Here is an 18,456-nt window from a genome sequence, read left to right on the forward strand (position 1 = left end):
TGGCCAAGGAGTATACATACATCAGAAGGAGCAGCATAGAAATGTGTCAAAAGCTGTTTCATTCTTTACATTTTTTTAATTGCATCATTAAAATACATATTTTTTTTACAGCTTTTATAAAGAGTAGTATTAAAGATTAGCCAAACTCAGACAGAAAAAGTTACACTAAATTCCTGTATGCAATTTTAACATTATGTACAAGTTCAACCATGTCTTCATAATTGACAGGACACAATGGAGTGATTATTTATTTGCTCCTCCTTTCTAATGGTCGTGTGAAAATCCCTCCATGAAAGCAAGACCGGAGCCTCACTTCGGGATTAGTGCTTGAGAGAGATTTACAGGCGGCGGGTCGGTCACATGCAGCACTCCTCGTCCCTACGAGCAACAATGCACGGGCAACCTGAGGTTGCCTTTTACCTCGGAGGATGACAAAGAACCCATGTGATGAGGACATGCATGTAGGACGTCAACTTTGCAGAGAAGAGTGGCGGCGGATCTCATGGGACAGAAAAGTTGGACACAAATATCCACTTCAGGGATGAACGCCTCTCCGGGGATGGCACCTCCGTCACCTGGGATGAGTAGCAGCCCGTCACCAAGAATTAGCACCTTCCAGTCTGGGGGTTCTCCCAAGCTACCCCCCAACCCTCCGAATTCACCAGTCATGTCCATCATGAGCTCCCCCAGACTGTGGCAGAAGACCTCGATCTCCAGACTGGCTGAGGAGTTTTTCTGGATTGGTGGGAGTGTGGTTGCTCAACCCAAATGGAGACTGGGACAATTTGGTAAGACTCACTTTTTTAAAAACTTTTGTGCAGATTTGGTTGAAATAATTAGAATGACTTGCTATAGAAAAGAAGCATTTGTGATTTTAGCACAGATCGGACATTTGCAGTAGAATAGACGAGGCCTTTGAGTCAATAATGGGCATATGGACTGGAGACAATCCTTTGGGATTAGCTGCAGGATGCGTCACATGTAGTTTTCAGATTACAAACAAGTAGGGTCACCTGATCTTGGCGTGCGCACACACACTGTTGACACGGCATTTGTGCAGACAATTATGGAGGCAGGTGCAAATATGGCCAAAAGTCTACACACCCCTGTCCAAAGAGAGACCAATAGTTTACTGAAGATCAGATAACTAGTTTTTAAAATCGGAATCCAGGAAAATTTATTTGTGCACGTTGATGCATTATTATTTTAATGGATGTAGGTTTTTTTTCTTGTGCGGGGGCTCCTCTATAGTGGAAAGGTGCATGTGCACGATGCAAACCGGGACACAGATGACCAAAATGAAAGGAAAGAAGAAAGGACATGTGCGCTTCTACTACTTGGATGAGCACCGCTCATGCATCCGCTGGCGTCCCTCCAGGAAACAAAACAAAGCCAAAAGTAAGATTTCATGATTTTTCATCGGTTTAGCAATTAGAAATATTTCTCATCTTGTTTCAGTTACAATCGACTCCATCCACGAAATCCGCGAGGGGAAAAAGTCAGAGGTTTTCCGCAGGTACGCCGACAACCGCTTTGATCCAAATTGCTGCTTCAGTATTTATTACGGCGAGCGCGTCAAGTCCCTGGACTTGGTTAGCTCCAATGGCGAGGAGGCCCGTACCTGGATTACCGGACTCAAATACCTCATGGCCGGTATCAGAGACGAAGACAGCTTTGCACGGAGGCAGCGCACCCGTGATCAATATCCTTTGAGTAGGCAAAAATCAAAAATAGAAGACACAATTCAAGTAAACATTTTTAAAAAAAATTACAATATCAAAGTATTTTGTCACTTCCCTCTACTCAATAACTTCTTGCTAGTCAGCTTCCTTAACTTCAGTTCTCACGTGGCTTCAGCAGACTTTCTCGGAAGCGGACAAAAACGGAGACGGCACTCTGAGCATCGGAGAAGTCCACCAGCTGCTTCACAGGCTCAACGTGAATCTACCCAAGCAGAAAGTCCGTGAGATGTTTCAGGTAATGGGAACCATCACACCTTATGATGACATCGTCACAACTTAGAGCTCCATCTCATTTTGCAGGAGGCGGACACAGACGAGAACCAAGGCTCTTTGGGATTCGAGGAGTTCTGCTCCTTCTACAAGATGATCTCCACACGGCGAGATCTCTACCTCATTATGATTTCTTACAGCAACCAAAAAGAAGTCATGGACTTGCACGACCTTGCCCGCTTCCTGGAGAACGAGCAGAAGGTACGATGATGTTTGGAAAAGTTTGCACGCATCATCAAACCGATGTTTGGTCGACAGATGCGAGGTTTTGCCAGGGAGCACCTGACGGAAATTGTGACCAAGTTTGAGCCATGCCCTAACAACCTCCAACGCCTGGTTCTTGGAATTGACGGTACGAGCATGACAACCGTTGGAGAAAAGCATCCGATGAATTCTTCTCCCCCGTCCAGGTTTCACCAACTACATGCGAAGTCCCGGCGGCGACATCTTCAATCCGGAGCACAACCAAGTGAATCAGGACATGACGCAGCCGTTGTGCAACTACTTCATCGCCACGTCGCACAACACCTACCTAACTGGAGACCAGCTGCTCTCTCAATCCAGCGTGGAGATGTACGCTTATGTTCTTCAGGCCGGCTGTCGTTGCGTGGAAGGTGTGCTTATTTACGAGACTTGAATCTTTACTTATCAAAGTACAAACAGGGTGTGAGTACTTTTGCCACCTCTGTTCTTCTTCAGTGGACTGCTGGGACGGACCTGATGGCGAGCCCATTATTCACCACGGCTACACTTTGACATCCAAAATCCTTTTCAAAGATGTCATCGAAACCATCAACAAATACGCCTTCACCAAATCACAGTATGTGCTCATTCGTTTAAATTAGCCAGTCCAGGGAACAAATATTTCTCTTCCTCCCTGATGGCAGGTACCCGGTGATTTTGTCCATCGAGAACCACTGCACTGTGCCTCAGCAGAAAAAAATGGCAGAATATCTGAAAGAGGTGCTTCAGGAGAAGCTGGACCTGTCCAATGTCAACACGCATGAATGCAAAAAGTTGCCCTCTCCTGAAATCCTCAAGGGAAAAATATTAGTCAAGGTGAGTAACTAATTCACAACAATCTATTTACTTAGCTACTTAGCTTTGTGGTGTTTCAGGGAAAGAAGCTGCCAGCAAACCTGGACCCGAATTCAGAAGAAGGAGATGTGTCGGATGAAGACACCGGAGATGAAGAAGAAGAGGAGGACGATGTGGAGGAAGATTCCCAGGTAAATTCATCTGTGACATTTTGATTGCGTCCGGTTTTTACCATCCACCTCTTTTAGGAGGAAAACAGCGGCCTAGCTGATCAACAGCCCAAGAAGAAGAAGCGCTTCGGCAGATCCATCATGAGGAGCTTTAAACGCAAGGTCTTCTTCTTGGCTCTAAGGGCTTGGCCGTGTTTGGAAAAAATAATTTAGTGTAATAATTAATATTGTTACAGAGGAAAAAGAGAATGCGAATGAGGAGTAAGGTCAGATCTGATGGCGAGTCAGACTACAGCAGCACCAGCAGGGACAGGACACAAATTGTTTATCACCCTAAGTAAGGATCTTACAATTGAGAGTTCAAATTATTCATGGACAAGTACTTCAAGTTAATTATCCGTAATATGTAAGCATCACTGGTTTATTTTTGTATCATTGTCTTCAGGAAGAGGAAGACAATGAGGCTGTCCCGTGCTCTATCCGACCTTGTCAAGTACACGAAATCAGTCCGAGTGCACGACATAGAAACGCAAGGTAACGTTTGTTTGACTTGACGATCTGGGAATAGGAAAGGATATTTGTAATGTTTTTGTTTGGTTTGTCTGGCAGCCTTTACAAACAGTTGGCAAGTGTCCTCGCTCAACGAAACGGTCATGAACCAGATCGTGCTCCTGAAACCAGGTCATCTGGTGCGCTTCAACCAGCGTCAACTACTGAGGGTCTACCCTTCCAACTATCGGGTGGATTCCAGTAACTTCAACCCGCAACCCTACTGGAACGCAGGATGTCACATGGGTAAAATTAGATCATAAATAAATGTGATGATACATAGATGGTTTCTTATTGGATACGTTGTTTTCCAGTTGCTATGAACTATCAAACAGAGGGTCGCATGCTTGAACTGAACCAAGCCAAGTTCTCAAGCAACGCAAACTGCGGGTACATTCTGAAGCCGAAAATCATGCGGAAAGGTATGCAAACGTTCGTAACAAGTTGGTGAGGTTTTCTTTTCGATCAGACTGGTTTTTTTTCCCCCTCAGGTGCCTTTAATCCCAATGTGGAGGATCCACTACCTGGACAGAAGAAGATTCAGTTAATACTGAAGATTATTAGCGGACAGCAGCTTCCCAAACCCAAAGACTCCATGTTTGGGGACAGAGGAGAGGTCAGTATCAAATAGTCCATAGCATACTTCTTTTCAGCCTTGATTTGTCTATGCCATTTCCAGATCATTGATCCTTTTGTGGAGGTTGAGATCATCGGACTACCCGTTGACTGTTCAAAGCAGCAGACCAGGGTGGTTAATGATAACGGTATACTTAGACCTGATCTTTGACCTGATCACAATGGGTATTCATGTAGTATTGGCAAATTTCAAAAGTATGAATGATGGATTGTCCGTTAGGTTTCAACCCGATGTGGGAGGAGACTCTTGTCTTCCACGTTCTAATGCCCCAGATTGCTTTGGTGCGCTTCCAAGTCTGGGATCATGATCCAATTGGAAGAGATTTCATTGGCCAGAGGACAATAGCCTTCACCAGCATAATGCCAGGTAAGACTGGCTGTAAGTGCTGACTCGCAGTGAATAGTAAACAACCCTCTCTCAACTTGTAGGGTATCGACATGTGTACTTGGAAGGGATGGCGGAGTCTTCCATCTTTGTTCACGTTGCTATCATTGATGGCAAGGTAGGTTCTTTGGGAATATTTAACGCATATTTAACTTTAAAGTGATGCAATATTTTGTGTCATAGGTAAGGCCAGCAAATGCTGTGCAAGTAGCCAGAAAGCAAATCCAAAAAGCCGCCCAGAAGCACATGAAGGGACCCAATAAGCAGGCATCCGTCGACTCGTCCGTGCAGTCCTCGGAAGACTGGCCCCCTCCGTACCTCCGTAAGGATGTCGACTCCTTTTCCCAAGACAGCAGGAATGGAGAAATGTCCCCGCTGGTGCAAGGGCCCGCTACCAGGGCCGCCATGCACAAAGGGATCATGAGTGAACCAGTCAGACGTGCCCACCGTGTCAAAATTCATGATCCAAGAAGAGGGATCTTCAGCAAGATGTCCTCCACGGAGTCAAACCCGGTGCCCGCGTTGATGCCTCAATACAGCTTTGACCTGGACAGCCCAGATAACAGTGAGCATCAGTCTTTGTCTGAAGTTGCTGAGCTACAGACACTTCCCACAATTGGACCAGAGGAGTCTGAGCTTCCTGTGGTGGTCCAAGCAGAAGCACAGACTAACCCGAAACCATCGGAGGAACCGCCATCAATAACGCAAGATCCGTTGAATTCTGAAGCCAAACTTGCATCTCTAATCCCCCCGCCGTCCCCAGCTCGAGTCAGAAGGACTTTGGAGGCCCCGGCCACCCCCAGACCCTCCATCCCAATACGAACAAAAGTCCGCTCATGCAGCTGCCCCCGAAAACCCAACACCTCCCCCGTCACACCCATGGTGAACCGCAAACCCGCTTCCCAATGGCAGACTTGGCGAGTCCAGAGCACCTGCAAGGACATGGGCCGACAGGTGAGGACCGTACCAAACGGTCTGTGCTTGTCTGACAGCTCATCCAGCAGCGGGGGCAGCTCGGACAGCCTGGACTTCACTGTTGCCCCCGCTGCGGTGGGTTCGGAGGAGTGCGTCGGCACCCTGCAGAGAGAGATGAAGGCGCTTTTTGACGAAAAGATGAGAGCGATCCGATGTAAATCACCGCTTATGTTTGATAGTCACGATTTGTGAAAATCGTTAGGACTAGAAGAGCTTTGTCACAACAGGTTGTTGATGTGTGCCTTGAAGGGGGTGTGGCCTAGTGAGTGATGTCATCGAATGCTCACAACACATTTTCATTTTTGTACCAATAACATCCTTTTTCTAAGCGTGTAAGAAAGAAAAAACAACAAAAATATGAGACAGAATTTATTTTACTTCAAATTCATTCTATTTAGTTTTTACTTTTATGCAAAGTGTTATTTCAGCTCACAATTAGTTGTTAATTATTTGTGTATTTGGATGAATTATTACTGAGCTATTATTGTTAGAGGTTTTTATAAGTTATAGGCCATTTGTCAGTAGGTGACGAATGATTCTATGCTTTTTCTGTTTCTTTATCAGCGAGCTCTTCAGCTCGCTTTGTCGCACTGTTGCTTTTGTTCCTGAAACGCAAGCCGAGCTCTTCAGTCAGCACCCGGCAGAAGGATTTCTGTGGACACAATGAAAACTTAATGAATTTTTTTTTTTCGTATCTATGACTATCCTTGCATCGTTCCATTTTTCCGAGACGTGACCGTACCTTCTGCTCCACTGCACTGCTGCGACTCCTGGAGGCGAGCTCCAGGATGGCCAGCAGCATTCCAAGCGTGAGGCCCAACGCAAGGACCACAAACATTCCCTTGAGACTATGCGGTTGCACAGCTGCCGCCTTAGCCTTGTCCACCATGCAGCTGCTGGCCCACCATTTGCTCTGCAGATAAGCCAGCTCGCCCGCCTCGCTCAGCTGCAGGATGGCTACACTCAGATTCTTTATGATCGGAGATTCTTGGAGAAGAAAAAGTTAGTCAGATGACAAAAATGATCCTGTCATGTAAATTCAGAAACGTGTTATTAAGTCCAAATAAATGTAGCACGTTGAATACGAGGGCTCACCCAGCCTGGCGGCGATGCTGTATCCTCTCATGCCGACCACCTCGTGAGCTCTGACCAGGTCGCAGTGGCGTGCCACCGCCAAGTCCAGAGACACCGACTCCCCGATGAAGGCAAAGTTGCCTTCCTTTGCACGCCGGATGCCTTCATCCATGGACGATACAAGACTTTGACTTCTCTCCATGTGCTCGTAGATCCTGCGATACACCGGGTTGTCGGAATTCTGGCCGACAAAGGAAAAGTCCAGACAGAGATGAAATGAAGGCCACTATTAAGTGAGAAACCGGAAGAGAAACAAACAGTCCATCACGCGCACCTTGAAGAAGGCCAGCGTGGACGAGGCGCTCAAACATCCGTATTCAATCACATCTTGATTAGCCAAGTCCTCGAAGCCTTTCACGCTCAGCTGAGTGGACTCTGAGCTTTTGGATGAGCTGAGGTTGGAGAAATAACAAGCCAGAATGACCACAGCAAAGAGCCACCAGCTGCAGCAGACCACACGTCCTGACAGCGCGTTGGGATGCGGGCCAGCACCTAGCAACACACCACAACATCATTGAAAAATAAGAATAAATCGACGGAAGGATAGGCAGTCTTTGGAGGCTACCACATTAAGGTTATTGGCTCACAAGAAAGCAATGTAGTGGGTCGCATGATGTCATCCTGTGCTCGTTACCTTGTAGCGTTAGCGCCCCGGCGGCGTACCACAGACTGTGTGCAAGGTTGAACATGCTCCGCTCACTCTCAGGTTGACTCCACTCACTCGGGCTGACCCTGCAGGGAAGAAAAAAAAAATAGATAACTGTCTGCCTGTGTGAGCGAGTGTTTTGCCCAGTCTAGCTGACTGGTCATGGACATTGTGATATTATGCAAATTATGCTTGTACTACCAACCTGGCCACAATAGAGATGCAGGCAGCAGTTCCCAGGTAGGCGATGATAATACCAGCCCAAGTCTCGGCTGAAAAGGGAGTGAGGAAGTCAAAGAAGCCCGTCCCCTCAGAGATGTCCTTCCTCAGCAGGATGCTTATTCCTGTCTGCATGAAGGGTTTGGTCATGCCTACCGCCTTCTCCCGAGCCGCGGTGAGGGTCAGCGGTGCGATTGCCAAATCGGCCTCCTGCGGAAAGCCTTACAATCAAGCTCATCCGTGTCACATGATAACACCCTTTAGGTCATTTTCTTACCCCTCGCACCACTTCGCCAACCATCCCGTTCCATTGTCCGTTGTCATCCTGTCTGCCATACGAGGCGTCCTTCACCAGGTGCACTTTGTACCTGAAGTCCAGCTTTTTGGCTACTTCAGACAACAGGTCCATGCAGAAGCCTTCCAGTTGGGAGCCTTTGGACATTGTGTAAGGCTCTTGCTAAAGTTTGTTTAAAGGTTAGCACGTCAACACCTAAGTCGTAAAGAACGTTATGAATGGAAGAAATAAGAGCGTTACCAGGATTGTTGTAATTCTCAGATCAGATTGCCCTGGGGAAGACAATAGAAATTACAAAATGGATGGATTTTTTTTTTTTTTAAAGATCACCCATGACAGTAATGAAAACAAGTATTCCAGAAAATAGATGTAGCTAAATCAAAGCTTCCTTTGTGCATTTGAGGTGAACACACAAATGTCTCCTTCCTGCGTCATGGTGAGCTGACAACTCTGGCTCCTTGATAAGGCCGCACTTTTCAGTCCTCAGCGGCGTGTCCATTCAAAGCATGTCAGTGTCATGGCACAAGGACATGAGAGGCCAGTCAAAAGAGTATCAAAAGCGCCAGTCCGGGCCAAAGCCCTCGCGGATTGTCCTTTTCAAAAAGTTGACACTTATACAGGCACTTCCAACCCCATGTCACTGAGACACACAAGCCCTTTGTTTATGGAAACCCCCACCCACCCTCACGCTTTCTAAATTGATGATTTATGACTATTTTTGCATGAAAAGTCAACAGCTTTTCTTCTTTCTCAGCAGTCCAACAGGATGCAGAGTTGACGAATATTTAACACTTTGGGGAGTTTGATGATGGGCCAGAGGAAGTTGCCACATGCTGTGTGTCGCATATGCTTGAAACCCCCCCGAACATATTTCAGATATTTTCCCATCTGGTTAAAATCTATGCACAGTGCACTATTAATAATATTTCTTTTTTCAAACAGAATATAAAAATAATTACCCATTTTCTACACTGTACCATCTTCATTTGGAGTACACGCTAGACAAGTCACGAGCTAATCACAACGCAACATTCCCATTCACACTCAAATATAGACAATTCAGAGCCTTAAAACTAGCATGCATGTTTTGTGTGAGGCAGATATGCTCAAACTTAGTCCACTGAGATAAATAAATGTATTATTGTATAATATTAACATTTCTGGGATTTTGAACTAAATTCAGACTTAGCCAAATTAATGCATGCTATGTAGTGCTATCTATGCATATTCCTTACCTGCAGTGCTTGTCCCAATGTTGAAGAGGAACCAAACAGATGATAAAAAAACAAACAGCATCCTGAAGATTTGATGTTGCTATCCCTATAATTAGTAAAAAGTACAGTCACCATCACATACACCCAATTTTCAATAATACATAAGCAAAGTATAGCCTACTTTTAATTTTAACACGGCACCTGACCGCTGGTCTGGGACGTCGACAAACTGAATTGAGCCACAGAGTGATGTGAGGATTGCCAAATTGGTGATCATCAGCAGTGACGCTTGGTTGGTGGGAGGAGTTTGTGAAAGAGATTTGCAGTGGTGAGAGAAATATTAATGGGGACCGACTATGTGAACGATGACTATGAAATCAAACATCCAGGTAAATAGTTACAATAGTTGGGCCTTGTTCTGAAAATGTGTCTGCAAGACAGCTGTTTATTGTACGTGTGCCACTGTTACAAAATATGTTTTTGGGACCATATACTGTAGTATTAGTATTCAGGGTGTAAAATTCTAAATGTTTTAGAAGGGGAGATAGACTTTAGACGCAAAATGGTAATATTCAAGAAGGGGAGAGAGACTTTAGACGCTAAATGGTAATATTCACTTTGGAATTAGTGGCAATAGTGTTCACTGCAATGTAGTGTAAACACGTTGAGGACACGGCCAAAAGGCGCGAGAGAGACGCGCTGTTGTTATTCTCATCGCTTTTCCACGTTACTTATTCCCCGATCGAGTGCGGTGAACTCGATTTGCCAAATGGACCAATCACAAGATGGTGCGCGTTGTCCGCGAAGCAAAGCGGCGGCCCCTGATTGGTTGGCTACGTTGAAGGGTCGTACTTTTCGAGCCATCCTAACTGAAAATGTAGCCATATCCTAGGTACATTAATTTGATATCTTTGCGGTTACGCGACCGTATGGCCGTGGACCGGCACCGCTGGGGAGGTTTAAGTCACAGCCATGTGAGCGTCCGGGTTTGGGTGCTTCATCGTAACCAGAGCGGTTGAAACGAAGATGACGCCGCGTCGCTCCCGAAATGACCGGCTAGCTAGGGTAACAGCTAGCATGTCCGCCGCGGTGGTTCAAGCCTGAGCTGACATTTAGCGAGGTCCTTTTTTTTCCCTTCTCCACCCTCCCTCCTGTTTGACATTCGCACCGCTGAGAGCCACTTTTCACGGTAAGTAAGGCAGACATATTCGATGTTTGGTGTCTTGCTCGGAAAATAGCCATTTTGTTCTACGAGTCTGTGTGTATGTATGTTTGGTGCTTTGCCCGACAGAGAAACGCTACCGTAGACATATTTTCCTCTTTTTTTTTTTTATTTGCAGCAAACGATCGCAACGCACTAACGTTCCAAACGGTTAATATACCCATGTCATGTCGTCTAATTTATGCATACATCCTAATGCCGCGTGTCAGCTCGGTATGCAATTATTAATATTATTATTATTGCTGCTGTTGCCATAATGTAACTGTGTCGCTTGTTGCTGTTCAGAGCTCAAAATGGCTGACGGACGTCGAGCTACTCGGGTTGGTATTTAGCGCTCCTCAACCGAACTATACACAGCAAGAAGGTTGGGGAAAAAAACATTGTACGGAAATTTGATTGGACGTTAAGGAACGTGACAGCTTTACTGGCTCCCGATTGGACCAATAGGGACAGGGACGGGGCGTCTCCTTACAGGCAGAGACGTCATACCGACCAAAATATTAGGAGCCCCTGGACAGCTCCAACAAGCGCCAAATACTTCAAGTTACTGCAACAAATCAGCCTTTGAAAAAACATTAATACTCCTTTCACCATACCAAAATAGTATTTTCGGACTAGTATAGTTCCCTTATTTTGCGACACAAGAATCAAACTAGAAGAAACAGTAATCATTTTAACATATCGTTAAAAAGCTCCTTTGCATTACATTTGACCAGATGTAGACACCTGGATGAGGATATTCTGTATTTGGCCATCAATTAAGCAATTTGTTTGTTCTTTTAAAGTATTGTGCATTTTTCCATGTTTTCAACAAATTACCAAAACAATCACAAACTACAGTACACTTTAAACACCCTACCTCATGTCTTGTGGAAATGAGCCTGTTTTGAGAGGGCCTCAAGTAAGTGAGCATGTACAAAGACGCAATCTCTAACTGCCCCTACCTGGACAACTTCACAGAGCGATCAAGTATGCGCTATTTTTCACAAGCCAGCCCTTTTAGCTGCTGCTAATTTGTAAATCCAACAAACCTAATGTCTCTAAAAAAAAATGTTTCCTTTGCTTGTGTTTAAGGTAGCCGGTGTAAGCCCCTCCCATGCAGAAGGCGAGGAGGTGGGAATGTAAGACCGCTGTAATCGCACTCAACATGGGCCGCGCCCGAGGCAGAGGGCGAGGCAGGGGTAGAGGCTCAGCGGGCCAGTTGCGCTCGCCCTCACCCTACAAATTGCAGCTCTCTCCTTCTAGGGAGACGCTGACGTACGCCCAGGCGCAGAAGATCGTGGAGGTGGACCTGGAGGGCAGGCTCCACCGCATCAACATCAGCGATCCCCTGCCGGTGATCACGGAGGATGAGATGATGGCCCAGGACATTGTGGAGTGCAACAGCAACAAGGAGAACAGTGTGCAGACGCAGAGGAGGAAGCCCTCCAACAACAAAGGAAGGAAGAATTGCAAAAATGTGTCACAGCAGAACAAGCGACTTGGCTCCCAGCAGCAAACGGCATCCACCAATTCCCTCCAGTTGCAGAGTCCGCTCCCAGAGCCCACCTTCCGTACATTTAGCTCCGTTAGCCCCCTGGAAGCCTCTCCTTTGCCCACCGCCTACTACCGCTTCATTGAGAAGTCCGGTGAGGAGCTGGACAGAGTCGCAGAGTACGACATGGACGAGGAAGACCTGGCCTGGCTGGAGATGGTGAATCAGAAACGAGTATGCGACGGCCACGCGTCCGTGTCCGCTGACACTTTCGAGCTTCTGATTGACCGTCTGGAAAGAGAGTCCATCTTAGAATCTCGCAGCCTGGCACTGTCGCAGTGCGCCGTGGACGAGGACGCGTTCTGCTGCGTGTGCCTGGACGACGAGTGCCTGAACAGCAACGTCATCCTCTTCTGCGACATCTGCAACCTGGCCGTGCACCAGGAGTGCTACGGCGTGCCGTATGTACCCGAGGGCCAGTGGCTGTGCCGCTGCTGCCTGCAGTCGCCTTCCCGCCCTGTAGATTGCGTGTTGTGTCCCAATCAAGGAGGTGCCTTCAAGCAGACCAGCGACGGACGCTGGGCCCACGTGGTGTGTGCCATCTGGATCCCGGAAGTGTGCTTTGCCAACACGGTCTTCCTGGAGCCTGTGGAAGGCGTGACGAACATCCCTACCGCCCGCTGGAAGCTCACCTGTTACCTGTGCAAGCAGAAGGGCTGCGGCGCGTCCATCCAGTGCCACAAAGCCAACTGCTACCGCGCCTTTCATGTCACCTGCGCCCAGAAAGCCGGACTCTACATGAAGATAGACCCTGTACGGGAGACGGGCGTCAACGGGACCACTTTCTCGGTGAAGAAGACCGCCTACTGCGAGCACCACTCCCCGGAGGGGTCTCGACGGGACGGGTCTGGAGACGAGTCGGTGGAAGGGAGACTGGTTGGAGGAAGGGGAAACAGGGCGCAGCGCTCTTACACTCAGAGCTCCCCAACGCCACCAGCAAAGAAGGCGTCCAAGGGCCTGAAGAAGAAGAGCACGAAAGGGCCCACGCGTCGTTCCAATGTGCCTGTGCTGCTTGTGCCTCAAATTCCCTCTCACAGGTGAGCCCATCATCATGCATCAACCCACCAAATTAAATGAACATTTGAACTAGCTATGCTTACCTTATGGTATTTGGCGTGATGAGTCCTTGTGGCAATTCATTTGTCTCCTCTACAGGCTGAACAAGATCTGCACAGGAGTAGAAGTCCAGCGGAAGAATCAGTTCATGCAAAGGCTTCACAGTTTCTGGCTACTGAAGCGGCAGTCGCGAAATGGGATGCCTCTAATACGGCGACTTCACTCCCACATGCAGGCCCACCGGACTACCGAACAGGTGAGGAACGGTGGAAAAATATGAAATAATAGCCCCCCCCCCCCACCCCACCTTGACATTTAGGTCGACGTGTGTTCACCGTGAGTGTGTTCAGAAGGAGCCGGATGAGAAACTGTGCGCTGCCCGAGAGGAGCTGCGTTACTGGCAGAAGTTGAGGCAAGACCTGGAAAGAGCCAGACTACTGGTGGAACTCATTCGCAAGAGAGAGCGGCTAAAGAGGGAACACGTGGGTCATGATTTTGCCAATTCTCACCGAAACCCAAATAATCAAACGATGGACTATGCTTTTCAGATGAAAGTCCAGCAGGCTGCCACGGAGCTGAAGCTAACACCGGCGTTGGTGCTCCTGCGGACGACTTTGGAGCAGCTGCAAGAGAAGGACACTGCCAAAATCTTTTCTCAACCTGTCAATCTAGCAGAGGTTAGTGTCATTAGCTGCAGCCATGTTTCACAGTCGTGGTAGTAACGGCATTCGAATCATTCACGAGGTCCCAGACTACCTGGAGTTTGTATCCCGGCCCATGGACTTGTCCACCATGCGGACCAAGCTGGAGGGTCACGCCTACTGCTCTGTCGCCGACTTGGAGGAGGACTTTGAGCTCATGATCTCCAACTGCCTCAAGTACAACTCCAAAGACACCATGTTCCATAAAACGGCCTTGCAGCAGCGCGAGGTGGGCAGGGCCATCCTTCGCCACGCCCACAGGCAGTCGCAGAGCATCGGCCTGGACCCGAGCACCGGTATGCACCTGCCCGATTCTCCCAACAAGCACGGCTTTCAGCAGTGTACCTGGGATGACGGTGAGGCACCATCTAGTAAGGTTTGCTTGGGCGGACACAACCAAAATCCACACTTACGCATTTATTTTCCCTCTCAACCAGTTGACTCCCTCTTGGACCCCGATAACAGGCTTCACCTGAGCACAGATGAGCAGCTCAAGGCCTTGCTGGATAAACTGGACGTGGTGACGTCCATGCGGACAAGCGGTGGACGCACCAAGCGCATTCGACTACTGCGGCGAGAAATCAACATGCTGAGGCAGAAGCTGAACCAGCAGCAGACTCTTAACGCCAAGGGGGAAGAGGAGGAGGAGGAGACAAAAGAAAAGAAGTCAAAAAGGAAGATTGTGGATAACGGAATTGTGTCTGCAGGTAAAATATAAAAGCTTCTATGACACCGAAATTTTGCAGAATAGCTGAATCATTGCTGTCGCTTAAGAGCTGCGAGTGAATTTTCCACAGTAAATATCTGTGTAAAAAATATGCGTTTACTTTGTAAAACAGGGATCAACATCCAAAGTCACCCATTAGACACCACTGATCTACTTGATTTTTCATGCTATCCAACGTTATTTTCTACTTACAGATGACTCCCCTCCTGTGTTAGAACTTACATGTCCGGCGTCATCGCCGCTTCCTGGCGACGCTCCGCTGGAACCGCCCGTCCTGGGCATCGTAACGGGAGGCCGACGCTCTCCCGGGCGCTCCTACAAGCGGCAGAGAACATCACGAAGCGGCAACAAAAGCCAGGGCGAGGACGAGGCCGAAGTGGGCGAAACGCCGTTTTCCCAACCGGAGGCCGTTCATGAGGGCACGCCCTTGGGGACGCCGCCAGCCTCACCCGCGCTGGGCGTCGGCCGGCGCACGTCCGTCTTGTTTAAGAAAGCCAAAAACGGCGCGAGAGCTGGTAAAAAGAAATCTCCGTCGCAGCACAACGGCAAAGCGGCAGAGGATCCGACCAACGGCGTCCCCGCCAGTCCGCATTCACCCCGTGCCAACATCACCGTCCTGCCACCCACTCCTCCCTCGCCTCACTCACGCCACCTGAGATCTCAAGGCCACAGCTCAGACAGCGAGGCGGACAAACACTCTGGTGAGGAAGATGAGCTTGTTTTTGGGTCTTGTATTTATTTCGTTCAGCAAGATAGAATTTTGCTTGGTATGTCATAACGAAGTCTATAAGAGCTAATGTGGCTGGAGCATGGCGTCTAGAAATGCCAAATGTCTTTGTTTTTCTATTTAGACCTAACAAATGGAAAACACATCTCGGAGGAACACGACGAAGACCAAAAACTCAAGTAAGTGGCTTGCAAATTAACTTCTGGCGGCAGACGCTGACGTGGCATTATAGTGTTCTTTCTGTCTCCATTTGTGTCCAGCTGCATGGCGTCACCTCCAAAACGCAGCCGAGGGAAACCCGCGCTGGCCAAGGATCTCATCAACGACATTGGAGATATCTCAGAATCGGGTTTGTACTAGACCACACACACCTTTTACAACTTGCAACTTGAATTTTCCAAAATGAGTGTTTCAGCCTATATGTTGGAAAATCACATTTTTGGGTCATGTCAAATTCTGTAGTTGTTCTCTTTGTATATTATAAATTCTGATTTGTTATTTCATGTTTTCCACAGGCAAGCTTACACTTCTTTGTCCAGACAGCAAGACGGAATTGGCCCCTCTTGATCTGGTGTGGGCCAAATGCAGAGGATATCCATCATACCCTGCCATGGTGAGAAAGAGCCCACGGCGCACGAGAGCCTCGCTTCCGCCGAGTCGCTGAAAGAGCGATTGTTCATATATCCCCCTCCCCGTGGCAGATCGTTGACCCAGACATGCCCCAGGAAGGACTCCTCCATAACGGCATCCCCATCCCAGTGCCTCCTGTGGAGGTGCTCAAGCTGGGCGAGTGGAGGCGGACTGAGACTGGACAAAAGCTCTTCCTGGTGCTCTTCTTTGACACCAAACGGACCTGGTAAGATCTGGAATGGCCGACCCAACCTGCTGGTTTCTGACACCATGTAACTCAATACATGGCCAACTCTTGCAAATGTCTTGCTTGCACGCACTCCAGATGACCAACTATGTGTGTACATGTAATTCAAGTTAATTGTCCATAATAGTTCCCCCATAATTTTCAGGCAGTGGCTCCCTCGGGATAAACTGCTGCCCATGGGAATGGATGACACGGTGGACAAACTTCGCCTGATGGAAGGCAAGAAGCCGAGCGTTCGCAAGTCGGTGCACACGGCGTACGACCGAGCCATGATGCACTTGAACCGCATCCGAGGCAACCTTAACTTCACCCCCACCTCCAACTTTATATGACTTTATTTATGGGGTTAGGGAGTTGAACCTCAAACAAAATACAAACTTCTCCGGGTGCTCTAAAGATGAAGGGTAAGTAGTGGAGGGTTAACACTGAGTTTATATGAAATGAGTTTTATTTTGACTTTTTGGCCAAAGTTATTCAAGACTTGTAAATACTGAACTCTGAAAAGGGAAACGTGTATTTAGATTGTATTTTGTGAAAGTCTCACTTGACACTCGCCTTATGGCTGGACTTAGACACAGCATTATCAATAGTAGACCTGAGAGAACATTACAGTGGAACCTCCTAAAATCAGCTGTGGATGACTTCCAAGTTGTTCTAGATTTAAATATTTTTTTTCAAATAGGAAATTATTGAGTCTGTTTCTGTAATAAAATCATTACTAATCATACAAGGCAAACCACACAATTCACTTTACAGGATCTTTAATTGTACTGTTCATATTATATGGAGCATCACATTATAGAAAAGGCACAGAAAAAGCTCATTTTGGAGGTTGCACTGTATTTTCTTTTATTTTTTGCACTTAATATATTGTGGTCCAGCCATGATGTGATATATAGTATGTGGGACTTGTAGTCTGTACCTATGTTTTTCCATATTGTGAAAGTGACATTGTATGTGTGGAGTACCTGCTAAGTGCATACAAAGACTACTGCGGTCGAGCGACTCGAATCGACTTAAAAAGCACAAACTGGCTCCAGTGTGTGCGTGTGCAAGAGTGCATGTGGCACATATTATGCGACTGATTACTAAGCTTAGTAAAAAGTGTAGTTTTTGTGTAGTTTTGTACATATGTAAATGTTTGTTTATACCAGCTAACAGGAAGTAATTTAAAAGGAATGCAATTTTAGAATTTTAATTTATAAAAACAAAAAAAAAAACTGCTATTTTAAAGCAATGAGTCAAATACGGGAAAAGACTTTTGTGTGTACGATGCTTCGTAGCTCTTTGTAACCGTGACGACATGTCAGGAGGTTTTCTTTAAGAAAAATAAAAAGTCAAACGGCACAAGACCATTCGCCTTTCCGAGGCAGATCTCATCTGCAAGAGGCCATATTTTCTCAAACAATAAAAGCTGTTTCAATCAACTGAATACTTGTCTCTTTTTTTTTTTTTAATTGAGGTGGAAGACTATATATATATACACCATTTAAAGCACAAGGGAAAAATGTGTACCATAAAAGATATTCACCAAATCAACCATGAGATGGAAACATTTTCAGGATTACTTTAACAATATGTTTATTAGTGTGATTGATGTTGACCTGTACATAGCTACAAGAAAACCACTATGCACACTTAACACTTATGTACTAGTGCAACCTGGGAGAGTTTTTATTTAACACTATTATAGTCATAGAATCTTAAGACTATTTCAAGTGACAACATCAACACATGATGAGGCTGCTGTACAAAGAGCACCTTTCCAAAACATAACAGAAAAGGGATCGGTAATTTTCTATGCAAACAAACACATTGCAATGATGACAGATAATTGGAGTCCTGCTGTTGAAAAAAACTAACAGCACATATTGTGGGTCAGGGGTCACCAACACGGTGCCCGCGGGCACCAGGTCGCCCGTGAGGACCGCATGAGTCGCCCGCAGGACTGTTCGAAAATTAGCTCAAATAACGGCACTTGTCAGTGAGCTGCATCTATTTAATTTACAGTCAAACCCCGGTTTCCGAACGTCCCGGTTCTCGAACAAATCGGAATTTGAACGAAAAATTCGAGATTTGTTTGCTTCGGTTGTTGAACAAAATTCGGAGGTCGAACCTCGCGAGATGAGCCCGGAGGACCCGAGAAAACCCGACCGCGCGGCCCGGTTGCCGACTGACTCCGTAGTTATTGTATTTTCGTTACTTTGAGGATTGTATTAACCCCTAATCATGCCTCCAAAGAAAACAAGTGGGAGCATTAAAGCCATCCTAAAACACAAAGACGCTCTTAAAGCAATGCGACACTGAGCGCCCGGCGCGCTGCCGTTGCGCGATCGGAC

At 47.0% G+C, this 18,456-nt stretch overlaps 3 protein-coding genes across 13 annotated transcripts; 2 read left to right on the forward strand and 1 right to left on the reverse strand.

The window, feature by feature from the left end:
• Positions 1-331: 331 nt before the first annotated feature.
• On the forward strand, positions 332-6,149 carry plch2b (phospholipase C, eta 2b). Its single transcript, XM_037253017.1, has 20 exons — positions 332-788; positions 1,252-1,398; positions 1,459-1,702; positions 1,848-1,977; positions 2,043-2,213; positions 2,271-2,364; positions 2,423-2,626; positions 2,712-2,832; positions 2,900-3,071; positions 3,131-3,241; positions 3,299-3,382; positions 3,457-3,557; positions 3,666-3,754; positions 3,830-4,015; positions 4,084-4,191; positions 4,261-4,385; positions 4,449-4,533; positions 4,626-4,772; positions 4,835-4,908; positions 4,974-6,149. The coding sequence occupies exons 1-20, from the start codon at positions 503-505 to the stop codon at positions 5,955-5,957; spliced, it is 3,663 nt and encodes a 1,220-aa protein (XP_037108912.1). The 5' UTR covers positions 332-502; the 3' UTR covers positions 5,958-6,149.
• A 9-nt stretch (positions 6,150-6,158) lies between these two features.
• Positions 6,159-9,559, reverse strand: si:dkey-183j2.10 (glutamate receptor U1). The gene is made up of 10 exons (XM_037253015.1): positions 9,455-9,559; positions 9,295-9,379; positions 8,300-8,331; positions 8,042-8,221; positions 7,751-7,974; positions 7,534-7,631; positions 7,174-7,391; positions 6,861-7,080; positions 6,508-6,752; positions 6,159-6,417 (listed from the first exon to the last, which is right to left on the reverse strand). Exons 2-10 carry the CDS (start codon positions 9,353-9,355, stop codon positions 6,304-6,306), a joined length of 1,392 nt encoding a protein of 463 aa, XP_037108910.1. The 5' UTR covers positions 9,356-9,379; positions 9,455-9,559; the 3' UTR covers positions 6,159-6,303.
• A 536-nt stretch (positions 9,560-10,095) lies between these two features.
• On the forward strand, positions 10,096-17,549 carry brpf3a (bromodomain and PHD finger containing, 3a). Of its 11 annotated transcripts, none has more exons than XM_037253013.1 (14): positions 10,389-10,462; positions 10,614-10,645; positions 11,574-11,616; positions 11,741-13,066; positions 13,185-13,341; positions 13,427-13,762; positions 13,830-14,142; positions 14,224-14,493; positions 14,708-15,214; positions 15,365-15,419; positions 15,501-15,589; positions 15,756-15,853; positions 15,942-16,096; positions 16,263-17,549. In XM_037253013.1, coding segments are annotated over exons 3-14 (3,495 nt in total). In that variant the 5' UTR covers positions 10,389-10,462; positions 10,614-10,645; positions 11,574-11,614; the 3' UTR covers positions 16,450-17,549. The 11 variants fall into 11 exon arrangements, with proteins under 11 accessions (XP_037108906.1, XP_037108897.1, XP_037108901.1 ...); XM_037253012.1 differs by having other exon boundaries at positions 10,390-10,462; positions 11,570-11,616; XM_037253011.1 differs by lacking the exon at positions 10,614-10,645 and having other exon boundaries at positions 10,096-10,462.
• The last annotated feature ends 907 nt before the right edge of the window (positions 17,550-18,456 follow it).

Source organism: Syngnathus acus, chromosome 5, assembly GCF_901709675.1.
Source record: "Syngnathus acus chromosome 5, fSynAcu1.2, whole genome shotgun sequence".
Classification (NCBI taxonomy): domain Eukaryota; kingdom Metazoa; phylum Chordata; class Actinopteri; order Syngnathiformes; family Syngnathidae; genus Syngnathus; species Syngnathus acus.

Coding starts and splice junctions, on each gene's coding strand:
- plch2b (XM_037253017.1), top strand. CDS start 503: ATGGGACAGAAAAGTTGGACACAAATATCCACTTCAGGGATGAACGCC. Junction 2,627..2,711: donor CGGCTGTCGTTGCGTGGAAG/GTGTGCTTATTT, acceptor GTTCTTCTTCAG/TGGACTGCTGGGACGGACCT. Junction 3,072..3,130: donor AGGGAAAAATATTAGTCAAG/GTGAGTAACTAA, acceptor GTGGTGTTTCAG/GGAAAGAAGCTGCCAGCAAA.
- si:dkey-183j2.10 (XM_037253015.1), bottom strand. CDS start 9,355: ATGCTGTTTGTTTTTTTATCATCTGTTTGGTTCCTCTTCAACATTGGG. Junction 8,222..8,299: donor TGAGAATTACAACAATCCTG/GTAACGCTCTTA, acceptor AACAAACTTTAG/CAAGAGCCTTACACAATGTC. Junction 7,975..8,041: donor TTGGCGAAGTGGTGCGAGGG/GTAAGAAAATGA, acceptor GGCTTTCCGCAG/GAGGCCGATTTGGCAATCGC.
- brpf3a (XM_037253002.1), top strand. CDS start 11,592: ATGCAGAAGGCGAGGAGGTGGGAATGTAAGACCGCTGTAATCGCACTC. Junction 14,494..14,707: donor TAACGGAATTGTGTCTGCAG/GTAAAATATAAA, acceptor TTCTACTTACAG/ATGACTCCCCTCCTGTGTTA. Junction 15,215..15,364: donor CGAGGCGGACAAACACTCTG/GTGAGGAAGATG, acceptor TTTTCTATTTAG/ACCTAACAAATGGAAAACAC.